Here is an 18,535-nt window from a genome sequence, read left to right on the forward strand (position 1 = left end):
TTAATAAGTTGAAAGACTTGCAGCTGGTTATGGGAATTTTATTGAAAGTGTCACCGATTTAACAAGTTGTCCGTCCAAAATTTTGGTTGACACTAACGGGTCTTGACAATCGCAATCTCTTTTCACATTTTGCCGGCATGGAACATTTGTCTTGATTTTCGCCCCTATCCGATGTTAGAACTGTCCAGCAATCTATACATCGATTTGACTTGCCATTGCTTTTATTCTCTGTATGTGACGATTAACGCGCATGTGTCAGGAACTCTTGATAACAAAAGTGTGTCTGTTTGGGCCGCCGGTCCCTTTCCCTCCTTACAGGTTTAGCGCATTTCAGAACTCTTGATAACAAAAAAAAAAGTAGTCTATTATGGAGAAGCCAGCATCATCGCACACCATGGCTTCTGATCCGCTTTCGTTGAAAGGTCGGTCAAACTTGGTGGGGCGTCTAATTTTCGTTCTTTATTCTACTGGAAAAGCTTCCGCCACCACTCAGGGAAGACTAAAATGACTCCACCAGACAAACGGAATTGCAGGTTTGTCAAACAAAGTTCGCTTCTTTGGAGGTTTCTGTACGAGAAGGTACCATGGAGAGATGCTTCACTATGTCCCTAACAGCGACATCATAATATGAATTCACACGATGAATGCGGTGCAACAGTCGAATGAATTTACCCGCTACTTGGTGAAGGAAGGTATTGACAAGCGTGGAGTCGGGAAGCTGGTGATGATTTTAGCTGTTATTGATGAGGTGGAGTGCAGAAGACAGACAACGGAGGCAAAGGAGAACAGATCATACTTACCATGAACCGTACACCTTACGTAAGATACAAAACTAAAGAACCCAAAGGGAAACAATAATATGTCTAGACATATAAATTCACCTCTGAGTCGAGAACAACAAGCAGAGAAATCAATAGCTCGCGACAACGTAGAAGACATGAAACACGGCACCACATCCTCCGGAGCCTAGTTACTGCGGTAACACACTTCCAATTTACAAATTTCATCTGTATTGGACATAAGGCCGAAACAGGGACTTGTCCAGGGGACTGTCGCACCTGCGGTAACACACTTCCAATTTACAAATTTCATCTGTATCGGACAAAAGGCCAAAGCAGGGACTTGTCCAGGGGACTGTCCCATCTCACCGACTCCCACAATTCCTTCTCGTCTTTCCCAACATGAATTGCCTGAATAGAATTAACCTTGCCACCAGGTAGTTCACTGTCATGAGGGAGGCGCACATGAAGTGCTATTCTTTCTAGCTTCTTGCATTGTTTCAGTGTTACATATTGGAGAGAATTACACATTATCGTCTTCCTACATATGCTTTTCAGTGCCTGAAGATCCCTTAAACATAAAGGCCTTAGCTTAGGGAGGCTAAGAGTGGAAGTTAGATCATCTGCTTCCATCACTGCTATGACCTCCTCCATTACTTCTCATTCTTGAATGTGAAGATTTTCTAGGTTTGCAAGGAGGGACAGGAGCGGGTCCGTCAGGAGGTTCTTCATTTGCAGCACTTGTAGATGTAGACTGTTTTAAGACCCCAAAAGCTGTTACCTCGGAGATCCACCCGGGCAAAGGCCTAACAGCAGCAGCAACTGCCTCGACTAGAGCACGCGGGCCGTCTAATTCATCCAATTTCAGATACTCGAGGCTTTGCAGAGGAGCGTAATAATCTGCAGGAGAACTCGAGGACAGTAGCACCAGATGCTCCATCCCAGGAATTCTCTTTAGCCCGCATACCCTTAACTTACAGTCTGTGATGCTTGGAATGTCCATCAAGCTTCTCATGCCATCAAGAGGATCTTGATGCTCAAACACTCAGATGCCTTCCGGAAGCAGAGGAAGCTCTGCACCTCCTCCTTCCTCGACATGACATCTGCCCAGCCTCACAGTTTTACTGCATATAGGAGGACCGAAGACCCTGGAGGCATTCTCCTCTTTGAATATGATTGGCATTAGTAGTTCCCGCTCCTTGGGACGGCCATACCCATATCACAGCATAAGATATTCCACATACGCATTATGTTCTCTGATATCCTTAAACCTGCACCTCACTTTCTTCAACCTGTTCAGACTGATTAATTCCCTCGCACTCTTCACTGCCAAGCTCTTGTCTGCACTCTTAAGATCAAGCTGTTTCAGATTAGAGAGTTTAGGCAGAATTCCATCGGGCATTTCTTTTATTTTCGAATAGCCAGCATCGAAGGTTCTTAAATTCACCAGTCCCTCTAGCCCTGCAGGAACTTTCTTAATACCACTCCAAGATAGGTCCAATGTTCTTGACACCCTCAAGCTTCGCCAATAAAGGCACATACCTTAGTTTCTGGCATTTATGCAGCAATAATGCGCTGAGATTATGCAAGTCAGAGATCGAATTGGGCAACATCTCAATCCCTGTATAAGACAGGTTCAAAACCTGTAGAGCTGGGATGCGACTTAAGAACGAATGATGGATCTCTTTCAAGAAGAAATTATTATTCATGAGGAGTTCCAAAAGCTGAGGACGACTTGGCGATATCCCTGCCGGTATCTCCTTTTCCAATTATGCATCAAAGATGCTCTCTCCAAGTCCTCTGTCCATTCTTCCTCAGCTGGCAGTTCTCGTAAACCCAACCCAGATTTTATCATAAATTGGGAGCGCACCATACTAATAGCCATGTCCCTAAATAAATCATGAATCTTCAAACAGTCACGCTCATAATAAGCGTGCGATATTTGAATTCTTTCTAGGAGGCACGCGTTGACTAGTTTATTGATGATGGTGTAAACCCTATCATACTCTGCTTCCCAACTTTTGGAATCGCTTAGCCATCCGATCATGAAAATATCTGGTATCAAGTTCTCTCTCGATATTCGGTGATCCTCAGGGTATAGTGCAAGATGTAGGAAACACTGCTGCAGCGTTGGATCATTTAGACATGTATAACTGAACTTTAAAATTCTAAATACCTTCTCCTCTATACAGTCTCCACTAAATCTCGCTTCTCTTAGCTCCTTCAGCGCATTTCTCCACTCCTGGATGTCCGTCATTCCTCTCATGCTTCCTGAAACCACCATGATTCCCAAAGGCAACCCCCCACATTCCTCTGCGACAGATCGTGCAACACTTTCCACTCCCGGATAGAAGACAATCGGGTGTCTAAGATTCCTCACAAACAAGTTCCAGGCTTCATCCTCAGGAGGAGGCTTCAATCTGATCACTTCATTGCACAGCATGTGCTTGCACATGTTTAAGGATCGACTTGTTAGAATTAACTTGCATCTGTCAAAGCCAAGCAGCATTCCCACCTCTTCTAGACTATACGAACACCATAAGTCATCCAGAATAAGGGCATGTCTTTCTCTTTTCAGAAAGTGTGACAGTTCAGCTGCCCGATGAATCTGATCATCGACATTTGACAGAGTATGGTCTAGACCTTTGGCTATCTTATCCTGCAACATATGAACGCTACACTCTTGGGAAACCGTAACCCAAAAAACCTTCCCATTGGTGGTTTCGTTTAGTAGATGATTGTGGATGTGGGTGAGGAGGGTTGTTTTCCTGCCACCCCCCATTCCATAAATGCCGATCTTCAACACTTTGTCATATATCAGGCAAGAAAATACCTCACTCAGATGCTTCCGAAAAGCATGCCCTGATAATTCCACTGTTGGAAGCTCATATCCAATGTTATCCTCTTCAATTAGTGTGTGTCCACAAGTGAATTCACCTTGCTTTCGAAGTTCTGCCACCTGTTTGATCAACAGGTTCACACTATTTACTAAGTTCAATTGCGAATACCATCTTCTGTCTGCAACTTCTCGCTCTAAGCATGACGCATTGGCTTTTGTCCTTTTCACATCTTGTAACCAGTCATCAACTTCTCTCTTCCTCTTCCTTCCGAGCTTAGATTCTTCATTTTTTACTTGTGAAACTACGTCATCTTCCTTGTGAGTTAACGTCTCCAGTTCGCAGAGAAGTGTTATGCGTCTTCTGTTCAAGACCAGTGCAATCTCTTATGAGCTGAGCAATGCCAAGTATCATCGACAGGTCCATTCCTAAGACGGCAAAAGAACAACTTGTAAGTCAACCTCTTCCATTTTCCTTCCATTCATGCCCACCACCACCACCCCCAAAAAAAAAAAAAAACAATTCCAATCACCTTTGCCCTAAGATATTGCTAAACAAAGCTCTGAAGATCTTATCTACACAACAATATGTACATACACAAGCATATTCCTGACTTCTAAAAATATAGATTAGCAATGTCATGCCTGCATTTCTCTCTTTCAAGTTCCAAAATAAAAGGAGATGTGAGACTCCGAAACTTACTGTTGCTATAGCTTGTCTACCAGCAACTGCACAACATAGAACTTGGTTGCTGTTGTATGTTACGGAATGAGTTTTTCTTCCATACCTTACAGTTCAAATTGACAATTGTTCACCAAACTCAGGCAACCTTTTGAGAAGGGCAACAAAAAAAGCACTTTTCAACCAGGACCAAACATAATGCGTGCTCTCATCACCAAGGAACATGACAAATGAATGTCAAATTTTTTTTCCCCCATGCTTAAAAGCTTTAAACCAGAATAGTTTTTCCACCAGCCTCAAAGCTTTACATCACGGGGTTTTCTGCACCATGATATCTTAAGGGCAAAAAGGCACATCAAGGATCATCATCTCTGCAGACATGTTTCCTCAATCTCCAAAAAGAAGCAAACAAAAAATAGGACGAAAAGACAGAAACCCTTTGATTGGATCTTTGTATATGGCCGACCAATCAACTATGGACATTTCATGAGAAACAGGAGAGAAACGATTATTTCATAGGAGATTCCTAAGAAGAGCCAAGTCGAAGTGGGCTAAATTAGTTCCTGCACTGGCAAGAAAATTTCTAGAGAATGAGTTTTGGGGCATGGTGGAGATAAACGCTACCACATTAATTCTCCAATGTGGTCTAACACAACTCACAGTGCATTCTAACGAAGCAGATACAAGATTTTCTATTGCATAAGGATTGGAAGGAAGGATCAAGGAAGAAATGCTGATCCATACATGGCTTGATTAATATGATTATCACTTCCTCAAACGGATTAGGCCTGTTGCCTAAATGAAATCCCAAAATTTAGGTACAGTTTCAATTTTATTCTATATTTTTTTTATGTCTCATAAAAATCACTAACTTTAGGTCTATCCCAATTCTATTTTAAAATTTTTTCACCATAAAATATCACCAATTTTAGATTTACTCTCAATTCTACTCTAAAATTTCGACAAAAGCCACTAACTTTTCTTTGAGTCCCAAATCTACTTTCATTAACCATTCGTCCAAAATTTCTCTTGATAACCCAGAGATAGAAAACTCCCAAGTGCAAGCTGTTCAAGTGTCTCAAGTGCAAGCCCTCCGACGTGGGAGATGGAAGACTCCCGAGCACAAGAAATTGAAGACTAAGCGCAAAATCAAAGATCCCCGAACGAGATGAAAGGAAAACTCTCTTAAGGAAAGAGCGTTTGAAGACTGTCAATCTTAATTGCTCTAGTATGATGACCCGAAAACTCTCGTCTGCTTATGAGTGAATTAGTATTTAATGAATTCGGATTATCAAACAAGGTATAAGGGATTTTTATCAGGACTCCAGGATATTTTTAAGTGAAATATTTTGGACCCAGTATTATCTTTAGGGACACGATATATTGGAATTAGGTCTCGTCGGGTCAAGTATGTATCAAATAGAAACAACCGGAGGTAGAACTTGGACAGGGCCGCACGTGGTGGCATGCGGCTCATCCATGGACACGTGGCGTCCACATGTCACCACCGTGGACACGTGGAACACACATGTGACACGTGTCACAAGTTGTGACACATTCTGGCGCAACTACAAACAGTTGTTGACTCATCGTAAGTTACTGACTGCAAGCTTATTGATCTAAGCTGACCGGACTTCAATTGCTTCCCCTATAAATATCTGGGCAATCAGTTTATTCATCATAAGATCATCAAAACGTCATCACTCTGCTTGTTTGAACCGCCGACCCCCTTGGCCGTTCGTCGGTGTCCGCGATTGTCGCTTAATGTCACCGTCGTCCGTCCATCCACTCGAGACCTGTGCCGTCGCCATGCCGACCGTCCGACCACCCTAGCACCGTTCGGTGCCCTAACCACGACCGCTTTGGGTCGTGGCCGACCTAGCCATTGTTCGGCCGTCTATTTGTCCATCTGATCATTCGTCTATTTGTTGCATTCTCAATTTATCGAGGCAAGTTGATTTTTAATTCCTTATCACTAGTTTGTCTATGTTTTGTTATCGTGAGTGATAAGCACCAATCGATCTTGATTACAATGATATTTGTTGTGATGATCGTGGTTATGATGGTTTGGCCTTGTTGAATTCCAATGAGTGATGATTGTTGGTGATCCTTTCCTGCAATTTGACAATCCTATGAATGGATTAGTTGTTTGGCTTAGGAATCTTCTTGTTGGACTATAATCTACTCAATCCGATAGTTGAAACCCTTTTCAGATTAACAGTATGTCGGATAATCTGATTTCGGTACAACAACATCTCTATAGTGAGCCTTTGTGAATTGGCAAATCCATTTGAGAACTTGTTCATGTGAGATCCGATAGCCCTCCGAAAACTTGTTACAAAATCATCCACTCTAGGGTATATGTATAGGAAGGACTACCAGTTGGATTAGTCACCTTTGAGTTCAAGGTTGTTTATCATCGTGATATATCGAGATGGGTAGGTGCTATTCCGCCTCATTAGTTCAATGTGCTTGGAATAGCTGACGACAAAAAATGACAGTGAGGAATTCATCCCTTATACTGGTTTGATCTTCAAATTTGAAGAATAGTGAAGGAAGGAGTAGACGTGGATGGAGTTGTGGTAGTAGTTCAAAGTAGATTACCCCTCTGTTATACTCTTTCCATGTAAATATTGTAAATAAAGTGAGTAGCTATAAGAATATGTATAATGGAGTGGATGGTGAGATTGAATAAGTGATGTAAATAGATCGAACAAGATGTGAATACTAAATTTGTAAGAGTTGTTTCGTGTTGAATTAAACACGTGTGAATCAAGTTAGTAAAATCATGAGAGGTCATACTTTTTGTATAGGTGTGCTTGCCAATTGAATGTTTTGTATTCCATGTACCCGTACTCATATGGCCACCTAGCTTGTTTTTTTAATTTTTAGAGCTTTCGCATGTGCCGATTACTCTAAAAGATCAATTAATTAAAGAACAAAGTGAGGTTTTGGAAAGTCTTCCCATCGAGGTGTCAGCAATATGGGATGCTACATCTAGTTTTTACCCAAATTTCGGATACAAGAAGGCGTAATCATTTGGACTGACTTGGAAATTCAACTCCAAAAGACGTCATTTTGAATATGAAATTTGGGGAAAAACTAAAACAATAACGTAAAAATGCCATATCACAAAGGGTGAATTTGGAATGAAGATTAATGGAGACAAATTTGGGACTCAAGTTAAAATTGATGGTTTTTTTAAAAAAAAAAAAAAATAAGAATGGAATTGAGATCAAACCAAAAATTGATGACTTTTTTACGAGAAAAAGAAAGTTTAGGATAAAATTGGGATTGGAAAAAAAGTTAAAATTTTTTATGAGATGAAAAATATTTTAGGATGGAGCTAATTGATTGGAGACATTTTGAGCTTTAAATCCGATTAAATGGTCCGAAAAATGACGATGTTTCGCATACTGGGTAGCGGATCGAGCCTTTCTTGATGAACCCGGCAAGCGATGAATGATATTCTAGGAGGGATAAATACACCTTGTTCTTTTGGATGTTTTCATTTTGGTCCCCTAAAACCTGCCAGAATGAGAATGCGGTACCTGCTGGGGGACGAATTTGGAAGCAATATACTGGGATCAAGGACTAAAATGAACAAACCGGAAGTAGATATGGATCAAAATGAAGAACAGCCCACAGTACAAGGTCAAAAGCACAATTTTTACCTTTTTTTGTCTTTCGTCAAACCTCTCCTGGTCAAGGTTAAACCCTTGGCCGGAGCAAAGCTTCAGTCTCGTAAAGCCCCTACCCGATTCCCAACTCTTGCAGTGATGGCCTTAAGATCCTTCTTCAATGTCCTGAAAAGTCGTCGGAACCCTTCGAGAATCGACACGTTCTTGATGAGGTCGTACTCCGCCTACGGAAGGTTCGTCAAGAAGGACCTCTTCTCTACGAATCAGTCCAATTGGCGACCCGAATCAGAGCGTCGTGCCGGTTCTTGATAAATGGGTTGAAGAGGGCAACAAAGTCAAGGGCCTTGACATCAAGCGCATCATTCGCGACCTCCGATCTCGGAGACGGTATACTCATGCCCTTCAGGTGACTTCTCTCTCTCTCTTCTTATTTGTTTTTTTCTTCCAATTTATGCCATTTTCCATTGATAAAGCGATGGGTAGCTCTTGCTCGTGAGAAAGTGCAGGAAAGTAATGGTTAATACTTGCTGATCAAGGGACTGTCTGCACTGATTTTTTTTTTTTTTGTTCGAAACACTTGAAACTTTTTGTAACATAAACATTTTGACAGGTGAATGCACATACATTTTAGTTTTATAATTTGTTAAGATTTATTTAATGGAGTGCTAGAGAGTTCGTTCTCATGCTCTCCTTTCTAGTGAGCACCTGTTTGATGTTTCCATGATTGTCGAGAAATGTTTAGATCCTCGCTGAGTAATGATCGGTTCATGTTCACCCAAGCCAATCTTACATGCCACATGTTGTCACTTTGAAAGGAGAAAAGGAAATCTGTAAATTGTAACGTGTGCCGCGTGGTGAGGATTTGGATCGCTTAACATTGGGGTTTTCGTGACATGCTTACCATTACTCAAATCAGGCTGTCCAAATGAAAATGGACGGCCGAGAATGGGCCACTTCATTTGTTGAGGGGGAGGGAAAAATTTGGGCGGGAATTTTTTTGGGTTTTGAAAAATTTTGAATCCTAACCCTCTCTCAAATTAGGCCGTCCATTTTCATTTGGACGGCCCGATTTGAGTAATGGTAAGCATGTCATGGAAACCCCAATGTTAGGCCATCCGGATCGGCGTGGTGATTAGCTTTATTGGACGGAAATGCCATGTTTCGAGAGTACACCAACATGTCTTTTGTCCAAGATAACAGGTTTTAGATGAGAGGCTAGACAGTTCATGAACTGCCTCTCACTCTCTAGTAAGGTCAACCTTTGAACTCTAGGACAAATAAGCAGATGAAGCTAGAGATCGCGTTTATTGTGACTTCCTAAAATAGATTGAGCACTAACCAGCTATCCGAATTAGCATCATTTTCTGAGGACACCACTGTGGTTTACAGAGGATTATTCTCATTGCCTCTTTGTTTCTCTTTTTGTAAAAATTGGTATTATCCATTTATCATCAACCACAATGGACTTTGCTCTCCCTGTGCGTAGCACAAAGTGATTCACACATTCTCCTTGCATATGCAGAAGTTTTTGGAATGTTGCAGCTCGTGAGAGATGCTGAGTTTTGGGTTTGGCCATCAACAATTTCTTCCGTACATGATTTTTCTTTCTCACCTTACAGGTTTCTGAGTGGATGAGCAGCAAGACAGAAGGGTTATCAACACCTGCTGACCATGCTCTGAAGCTAGATCTAATTGGTAAAGTTCAAGGGCTGGATGTTGCAGAAAGCTATTTTAATAGCTTAAGGGATCAAGACAAAGTCGAGAAAACATATGGTGCTCTTCTGAATTGTTATGTCAGGGAATGCGCTACTGATAAATCTCTTTCCCTTCTCCAAAAAATGAAGGAGATGGGTTATGCTTCGACTTCTCTGACATACAATTGTGAAATGTGCCTCTACACAAACATTGGCCAGCTCGAAAAGGTTCCCAACGTGCTTTCAGAAATGAAGGAAGCTAATATTTCTCCTGATAACTTCAGCTACAGAATTTGCTTGAATTCTTACGGTGCAAGATCTGATCTGGATAATATGGAGGATCTTCTGAAAGAAATGGAGCGCCTCCAGCATGTGGCCGTGGACTGGCCCACTTATGCAGTTGTGGCTAATCATTTCATAAAAGCTGGCATCAAAGAAAAAGCTCTGTTTTATCTGAGAAAATGTGAAGAGAATGTGCAAAGACACTCACCTGGGTATAACCATTTAATTTCACTCTATGCAAGTCTTGGGAACTGCAAGGAAGTGAAGAGGTTGTGGGCCCTTAGAAAAGCAAAGCGCAAGAGGCAGTCTAACAAAGATCATATTACAATGCTAGGTTCCTTGGTGAAGCTCGGGGAGATTGAAGAGGCTGAGAAATTGCTTCTTGAATGGGAAGCGTCTTGTGAATTCTACGATTTCCGCGTGCCAAATACTCTCCTTATTGGATACTGTCAGAAGGGATGGCCGGAAAAGGCTGAGCAAATGCTACGTGGCATTATCAAGCAAGGGAAGACTCCCATACCAAATAGTTGGTCCATTGTTGCGGCAGGCTATGTAGACAAGGATAACATGGAGAAGGCTTTTGAGAGCATGAAAGAAGCCCTGGCTTTACAATCCCAAAGCGAAGCATGGGAACCCAAAAACCAGGTGGTCTCAATCATACTGAATTGGGTTAAGGTGAACAGAGCAAGTGAAGTAGAATCCTTCCTCAGTTCATTGAACACTGTACCATGCTTCGATCAAAAGGCGATTAATCTGCAGGAGACAGTCAGTGCTGATGGCTCCAATGAGGATATTATGCAAGAGGAGAACCTTCAAAAGGAAAAAGGTTGGATCTGTTAAACAGAACAGTTGCCTTCAGGATTCAGAAAAATCGGGTTGTGTATCTTTGAATCTACTTGTTGACGTTCAACATTTGGGTATCCCGTTGTGAGCCGAGAAAAAGAGTGCCTGTTCCTGGAAAATGTCTGGGCTTTTCTTTCTCTCTGGTGTAGCACTTTTAGTTTTGCTTTTGCTGGGGACTTTGTTGCCGGGGGTCGTCCCCTACTCCTCTTTCTTCAAGAGCCCTTTTTTCCTCACAGGCTAGAGGATGAACCTCTATTCCTAAAAGCAGTTATATAAAGCATTGCTGCCCACTTCCTTTGCTACTGCTTCGTCCCTGACCTCACAACGCTTGCAGCCCACTTCACATTCACTGCCTTTCCAAGTTGTAATTGGTGAGTGATGACGCGGGAAAACATTCCTACTCTATTCTTGGATGGAAGTGTGAAAGAGAAGCGACGGTCAGTATTAGCTTTTGCTTATGTGTATCCGATGCAGGAGACTGTTCCATGACTCTGAAAACATGCGCCACGAAATGCCAAGATAGCGGCAGAGAAAGGCTAGGGTTTTGATGCAATGCACTGGCCATAGAAGAAGAGAGCGCAAGACACAGGAATTCGTGGGAAGGACAGTGGGGGAAAAAGACCCTTGTTTCAATCACTTCCCTATTGTCTTAGTTTTCCTTTTTGTTTCAAGTGAATGATATGGATGGTGTGGGGTTACTTCTTGTTCCCTGAATAGATTCAGCGGACTTCAAGATTACTTCTCTTTCTCCATTTCTTCTCATTGCCCATAGTTACATGACTGTAGTTTGATGCAAATCTTGCTGATTTCTTTTCTCTTTGTTCAATTTTGAGCTGGATAGCTGAATTGTACGTTGTGAAAGCCAATGTTTGGTTCTTGAACTAATAAAACTAATCCTGGGCCAAAAAAAAAAAAAAAAAGCAACAAATAAAATTAAATTGCACTCGAAATTACAAAATTACCATCCCAATTTCCCCTTTGTCTCTACTTCCCCCTAGAGTCCAAAGCTACGGAAACGTCTTTGCGAATTTATTGACAGTTCTTTTGAAGTTCTTACCTTTCTGTCCTCTGCACAATCAATCTGACACTAAATTTTAGTTTAGTATTCGGGAAGCCAATGATTAATAAATTGTGGTTATCAATCACTAACCTCGATTAAGATTGACTTATCAACAAACTATAAACCGCCAACCGGTGGCACGTAATGTAATTAAGGGAAAATATATGGGTAAGAGACAAGTGACTTGTTGGCCCTGTAATTGCCGGGGCTCGACTCATTGGCTCTTTGAATAAACCCTCCAAAGGCTCCAATTCAAGGAGGGCCCGATTCCTTTTTTCTTTCCTCTTCCTTTCCCAGAAAATCGCCGGAGCCAGATGAACCAAGAGAAAATGCGAGAAAGACCAGACTACTCGTCCGAGGAAGAAGAGAGAAAATCCAAGGGAAAATCCCGAGAAGCTCGCGATACCGACGTTAGAATGCGAGAGAGCTCCGAGACCAGCAAGAAATCGAGAGGGAGCTCCGACTTGGGGAGTGGAGAAGGTAAATCCAGCAGGAAGAAAGAGAAAAACAGGGGGGCTCGGATTCGGAGGAGATTGAGGAGAGGAAACGCGGGAAGAGCGACAAGACGAAGAGGAGGAGGTCACGGCGACGGTACAGTAGTGAGTCAGGTGCGGATGATTCGAGCTCGGAGGATGCCGGTTCCGAATCGGAATCGGAGGGTTCGGATTCAGTGAGCGAGAGTGAAGAGGCGAGGAGGAGGAGGAAGAGGAGAGAGAGGAGGAGGAGAGAGGAGGAGAACGAGAGGAAGAGGAGGAAGAGAGACAAGGAGAAGAGGAGGAGGAGAAAGAGAGACGATGAAGAAGAGGAAGAGAGAAGAAGAAGAAGAAGAAGAAGAAAGATAGGAAGAAGAGTAAAGAGAAGGAGAGAGCAGAGAGAGGTAAAACTGGTGCAGTGACCAACTCCTGGGGAAAATACGGGATTATCAGAGAAACCGATATGTGGTAATGATTCTATCTTCCATGGTCGAAACTCAATTTCTTGTGCTATTTCACGCCTCTTTATTGATGCTAGAAGGGGAAAAAGTTGCTGTCTTGTTGAGCATATCTTCCATGCGTTTGCCGATCAACTGTGGACTTCTCATTTTCTATTTCATAGACGATGAATGTTTACCATGTGAATGAGGTAACCTCATTGAATAAGTTGTTGGTATTGGGTGAATTATTTCAGCACGAGTGGTCAAGAAGAAGATGAACACAAAGTGAAGTATTGTAATCTGTTTTTGAGACGGCCATGTCAATAGCGGCGGACTGCAGACTGTAATTGTTTGCCACTTGCTGTTTGTTCCACTTTATGCTTTCATCTTGTGATAATATTTGTGTCCTTTTGCTTGAAAAAGTGAAAGAATCGTCTTACGCTGTTGGAGATGAAGAGACTTCTTTCTGCCATTAGCAGTTAGATTCAGTTAGTGTCTCTTATAGTCAATGACAGCATGACAAAATAATGCTTCCAGGCCTGCTTAATAGATGATCGAGTTTAGAATGTCACTGCATATTTCATCTTTATCTGGAACGACCACAGGGTTTGATATAATAGTTATGCTGCTTTAGTTTGTCTTAGGGATCACAACACAAGTCAGAAAGATACTCACTCTTTCCACTTTTTTTCCTTCTATAAACCATGTTATGCAACCCAGATGACTTTACCAGTGCTTTACAGTTGGCTCGTCTCTATCCATTCTTATCAGGTGTTGAGACTTGATGGACTTGATAAATTTTATGTGACAGACAGCCAGAATTTGTGGTTAACAAATTCTGTTGGAGATGCATCAGTGGACTATCTGACTCCTAGCAACAAAGCATACGAAATGAGACAATATTGGACTGGATATCTTTAAAAACCTGTTTAGGGATTGAATGCCATTGATAAATGGAAGTTTAGGTTGGGTAAATGTAAGTTAAAAATTTATCTGTTCTTTTATATTTCTTTCCTGAGATTGGATGGGAAAATATTCCTTTCGGTGGGGCAACCCTACCACAAGGTCACAGGTTCTGGTGGAAACCTCTGATTCCTATGAAAGTTGGAACTTGTGTTTATTTCATAACTCAGTATAAAACTCTCTTTAGCAATAATTTACAACTTTTTACATGTTAAACTGGAAGGGCCACCTGTCAAGATATGCTTTCTACAACCACGGATTCACATGGTTTATTAATTTTGTCACCCTTATCTTGTATGTTCCAGGTTCTGAATGCTTAACTTCTATGCATTTATTGATCTTGTTCTAATGCATGGACAATAAATTGCTGCAGGAATAAACGTCCTGAGTTCACTGCTTGGTTAGCAGAAGTAAAACAGGTACTTCCTTCTGGTTCATTTCGCTTCCGTATTCTATTATTCCTACCAGATAGATGCATGTGTCTGTAGACTGCCCATGACATATGTAAATCCTGAATAAGACAATGGTCGTGCTTTTTTTAGGTGGGTGCAACATTCTGCGACAAAACCCCAAACAACCACCCCCCTTTTTCTCCCTCTCTCTTTTCCCAATAGAACCTAACTGATGCACATATCCAAATCATTCTTTTGCCCAAAGAGCTTTATGTATTCAAGCTTTACATAGTGCCAAAGCTCTTGACTTTTGTTGATTCTTATGGAACAAAAAAAATTGAACTTGAAGACAGACTTTTTTACTGGCTACATTCGCCCATTTATTGAGGTAAATAGTACCCACGCCCAAATTAAATAGTAAACAAAAAATGAAGGCTATGTAAGCTTTTTGCTGTTGGCGTCCCTAGAACTTTTCCTTCATCTCTATTGTCCACAGCAACCAAGTCATCTGACATGGGCAGCTTTTCAGGAAATAAGTTTTCTCAATTGCGTATTTTTGTGCTTTTGGAAGTAAGTAATATTTATCATTGAAGTGTAGTCACATCATTTATGCACATTTTGATTGCTTGCATTGCATTGCAGGTGAACCTGGAAAGCCTGGCTAACTGGGAAGAGAAACAGATGTTTAAAGAGTGCGTACATACTTTATTTATTGATGACATGAATCTTATTTTTTTCCAAACACATCCTTTTTTCTCCCAACTAGTTTGCCATTATTTAAGATACATGGACTTATTTTGTAGGTTTATGGAAGATCATAACACTGCTACCTTCCCTTCTAAAAAGTAAGACTTCTTGGGTTTTTCTTGTGATATAATAGCTTTTATTTTCATTATAATTGCAGTTTTTGTTTAACCTAACCATATTATTCCTGATGTTTTGACTTATTATCATGGAGGTGCTTTTCTCATTATTCAGTGCCTATACATTACTCAATGAGTTTTAAGTCATATTCCCTTGTGTTTGATTGCAGGTATTATGACCTCGATGCTTATCACCGACACCAAATGGAAAAGGAGATGAAAAAGGGTCTCAAGAAGGTTATTTCCAAAGAACGCACAGTTTTCAATGATGAAGAACAGCGTCGGTATGTCCTTCCACTGCAAGCTAGATAGAATGGATATATGCGTTGCTGCTCTTTAGGAAAGATGGAAATATCATTAATTAATTATGGCCTCAACATTTTCTGTAATCGATGGGATTATCCATATGTCGTCTTCAAAAGAGTATATGAAAAGATGAATCCTGAGATCTAGTGGAATATGTGGCACCTTCATATGATCAACTGGCTTGGAAGTGGAAAAAAGATTACCAAGACATGAAAACCTGCTTTGATACATGTCCTAGTAGTGACTTGAATTCGACGATCATCCTTATCATGGAGTAGATAAGATGGTTCTGTCATAGTGGCACCTATGCTCTCAAACAGAGTACAAGCAACTTGCTTTGTGGTTTGGGGCATATCGGTACATTTTGCTAGAGTAATTATAGGGGTATGATTACTGAAAGATGAATGGTTGAGCAGCAAACTCTCTGAGGGTATGTGAAGAAGTAGGCCATATTGAAAAACCTAAAGTCTTTGTCAGACCACTTAGATCTTTCCACCTAGGTGTAGCCTTTCTCACTTCAATCAATCACCTTTCTGTCTTTTTCCCTCCTTTCCAGGCAAGAACTGCTGCTAGAACGTGAAAGGCAAAAAGAGCAGGAGGTTGAAGCATTGAAGGTTTCGATGCAGGGTGGAATGGTGAGTTCATAACTCCTTATCTAGCTCCAGTTAGTCTGATTATGTCTCTGTGGTTCTACAGCGATTGCAATTTCCAACTTTATTAATTGATTAATTTGATTCTGGATACCAGGCACAAGCAATGAAAGAACAGGCTTTATTGAGGGAAGAGATGGCCTACCAATATAAGCTTGGCAACTTTGAGGTGAATTTACATATTTTTCAGTCTGTGATTGGTTATGTTTCCTTTAGTGCCTAACTTTGGAAATGGCGATAACTCGCATTGTAGGCTGCTGCTGCCATTCAGAGAAGACTGGATCCAAACATCGCCATGTGATGCATCGTGCCCAGGCTTCGCCCCTGTCCTGGATAGTGATGAGACTATGTGTTTGAAACTCTCTTCTTGTGAGGTTACCGCTTGATGCATCAGCCAGCATCACCTCACATTTTTGCAGATGAGAGGTCAGCTCTTGGATCTACAAAGTATTGTGTAATTGCAGGTCTTGCTTCGTCTCCAACTGCTTTGTTCTTATGTACCCTTAAAATGTCGACTTTGAGGTCTTTGATTCTTTTGGTGCTAAGTAAAAGACATTTGCAAGAAGAGAAAGTAACTCTTGTTAACGTGATATGATGTACCTGGCATTATGACGGCCAGCCGGTGCACAACAGATGTGGGAGGCTCTTTTTCTTATTCGTACCATTGCATGTGACCATATGAAAGTTGAGAAGGAAGGATGCTACGGTGGACCAGCATCAGACCTTTGTCATGGCAAAGAATTGGTGCTCAGAAAGTGACGGGACACCAGGTATTGGAATTCTAGGTTTTGCCTTTGGAATGGGCAACGAGAACGTGCGGAGAGAATTCAATGCGCCGCAAGCTCCTCTCTAGCTGGAGAATTTGAAGTTGCAAACGAAAGAAAACAGGTATCCGTTGTAACTACTGGGCACTTGGGGCTAGATGCTCCAGATCTAATCAAACTTTGAACGGGGTTTGATGTGCGCACGACACCATACAAAGGAAGAATGGACAGGAGGCGCATTTTTCCTCTTGCCATGCTTTTTAGAGATTGAAATCCGCTTTTACTCGGCTAAACTGACTCAGTTTGTTAAACGCATCTCGATCATTCAGAGGGGTCAATAGGCTCAATACGGCCGCGGTAGATTGAAAAACTCTGAAAGCATACTCGATCCTTCTATTTGTTTATCCGAAAAGAAATTAAGAAGTACCAACTTATCCGGGGAAAAAACCCTTTTTTTTACACAATCCACTCGCTGCCCTCGTGGCTTCTTTATGCCGAACTGAACAAGCATTTCCCAGTTTTCCTTCGCTTTACTTCGCTTGATCAACGCAAACGCTGGAAAGAGAGGAGGGGAAATAAAGATACAAAGAGTTGCCTCCAGAACCAGATGTTTAGTTGAAAGTTCCTTAAACAGTGCTTGGTGATCTGGAAATGGAGAGAAAAGAAAGAAAGCTAAAAATTCCTGCGTTTGGATGCACGTAGAGTGACATTGATGAGATGGGAAATTAATTTCGTGAATATGCTTGATCATCTTTCATCACTTTCGCTCTTAAACAGAGTAAGGGCAATCTTGAAAGAATATGGCCAGCATTTTCCATCTCTCTCCACTTTTAAAGTAAAGGAATTGGGGGCCCGCACGGAAGTAATTCCCACTATTTTAACATCATTTCCATCCGCTTCTTTTGTAGCTTAAACAGCCGAAAAAAAAGAGGAAAGATTTCCCCTAGGGGAGAGAGAGATGCTGATGAGTTTCAACTTCTCTAAGTACATATCCATGCAACCAAATCTTTTTAGAAGATCAAGACCATTTTTCTAGAGTCGATGTCGATATAAGATTGTCACCTTCCTACCTTCGTGTCCCTACCAAGCAAACACTAACAGAAGTGCAGTTGACAAAGCCATATCCTCACAGGCATTAAGGTCGGTTTGCATCGCCTTCAGCAGATCATGTTGCAGCATCACAACCTCAGCATCCGCACAGCAAAACAAGGACCTAAATGTCAATTCAGCAATGCCAAGTCCAAACATCTCTGTTAAAGCTAAAGAAATGGTAGAGATAATTTCAGGCTGCACATGAGGGGCTTTCAAGTTCTGAAGGAGCCACGTCTACCAAACAAAATACAAACTCAAATTGACAACCCCTTCTAAATGTCATAAGCACCTAATCCTAAGTTGCTTGCAGGAAGCACCAGCATTGCAAATCCGGGGAGCTCCTTGCTCGTATGAATATCTCATCCCAAGCTCATTTACCACAGACCAGTGTGGATTTTCTGCTGTGCAAGGTGTTCTATACGCCCATGTATCATGCCCCAGAGTGGGGCAATGACCTAAAATGTAGAAAAAAAATGTCCCTTCTGTTTGCAAATCACTGTAAATGTGAAAAACACGTCAGATCGATCCACCGTCGCAAAGAAGGTTTACCACATTTTAGGTGCATTGACCACCCCGGCAATGCGTGCGTGCTGCAGGCAGGGAAAATCTTCTACATGTGCCTCAAGCACCTACTATGGTTCACAGAAAACCTGCAAAATATGCAAGAAGAAGCTCTTTCCATTGGGTAATATATTCCTTAACTTCTACTATATACGGCTTAACTACCATGGTAGATGGAAAACCTGCAAAAATATGCAAGAACAAGCTCTTTCCG

The 18,535-nt window shown here is 41.5% G+C and overlaps 1 protein-coding gene and 2 pseudogenes across 1 annotated transcript; 2 read left to right on the top strand and 1 right to left on the bottom strand.

Moving 5' to 3' along the window:
- Nucleotides 1-694: 694 nt before the first annotated feature.
- LOC115731796 lies at nt 695-4,042 on the bottom strand (annotated as a pseudogene).
- A 3,939-nt stretch (nt 4,043-7,981) lies between these two features.
- Nucleotides 7,982-11,583, top strand: LOC115754740 (annotated as a pseudogene).
- Nucleotides 11,136-16,559, top strand: LOC115754789 (vicilin-like seed storage protein At2g18540). Its single transcript, XM_048273525.1, has 10 exons — nt 11,136-11,237; nt 12,308-12,630; nt 12,663-12,758; nt 14,067-14,112; nt 14,728-14,777; nt 14,889-14,930; nt 15,119-15,232; nt 15,811-15,889; nt 16,002-16,073; nt 16,158-16,559. Exons 1-10 carry the CDS (start codon nt 11,136-11,138, stop codon nt 16,203-16,205), a joined length of 972 nt encoding a protein of 323 aa, XP_048129482.1. The 3' UTR covers nt 16,206-16,559.
- Nucleotides 16,560-18,535: the final 1,976 nt, after the last annotated feature.

The sequence above is a fragment of the Rhodamnia argentea genome, chromosome 2, assembly GCF_020921035.1.
Source record: "Rhodamnia argentea isolate NSW1041297 chromosome 2, ASM2092103v1, whole genome shotgun sequence".
In the NCBI taxonomy this organism is placed as follows: Eukaryota; Viridiplantae; Streptophyta; class Magnoliopsida; order Myrtales; family Myrtaceae; genus Rhodamnia; species Rhodamnia argentea.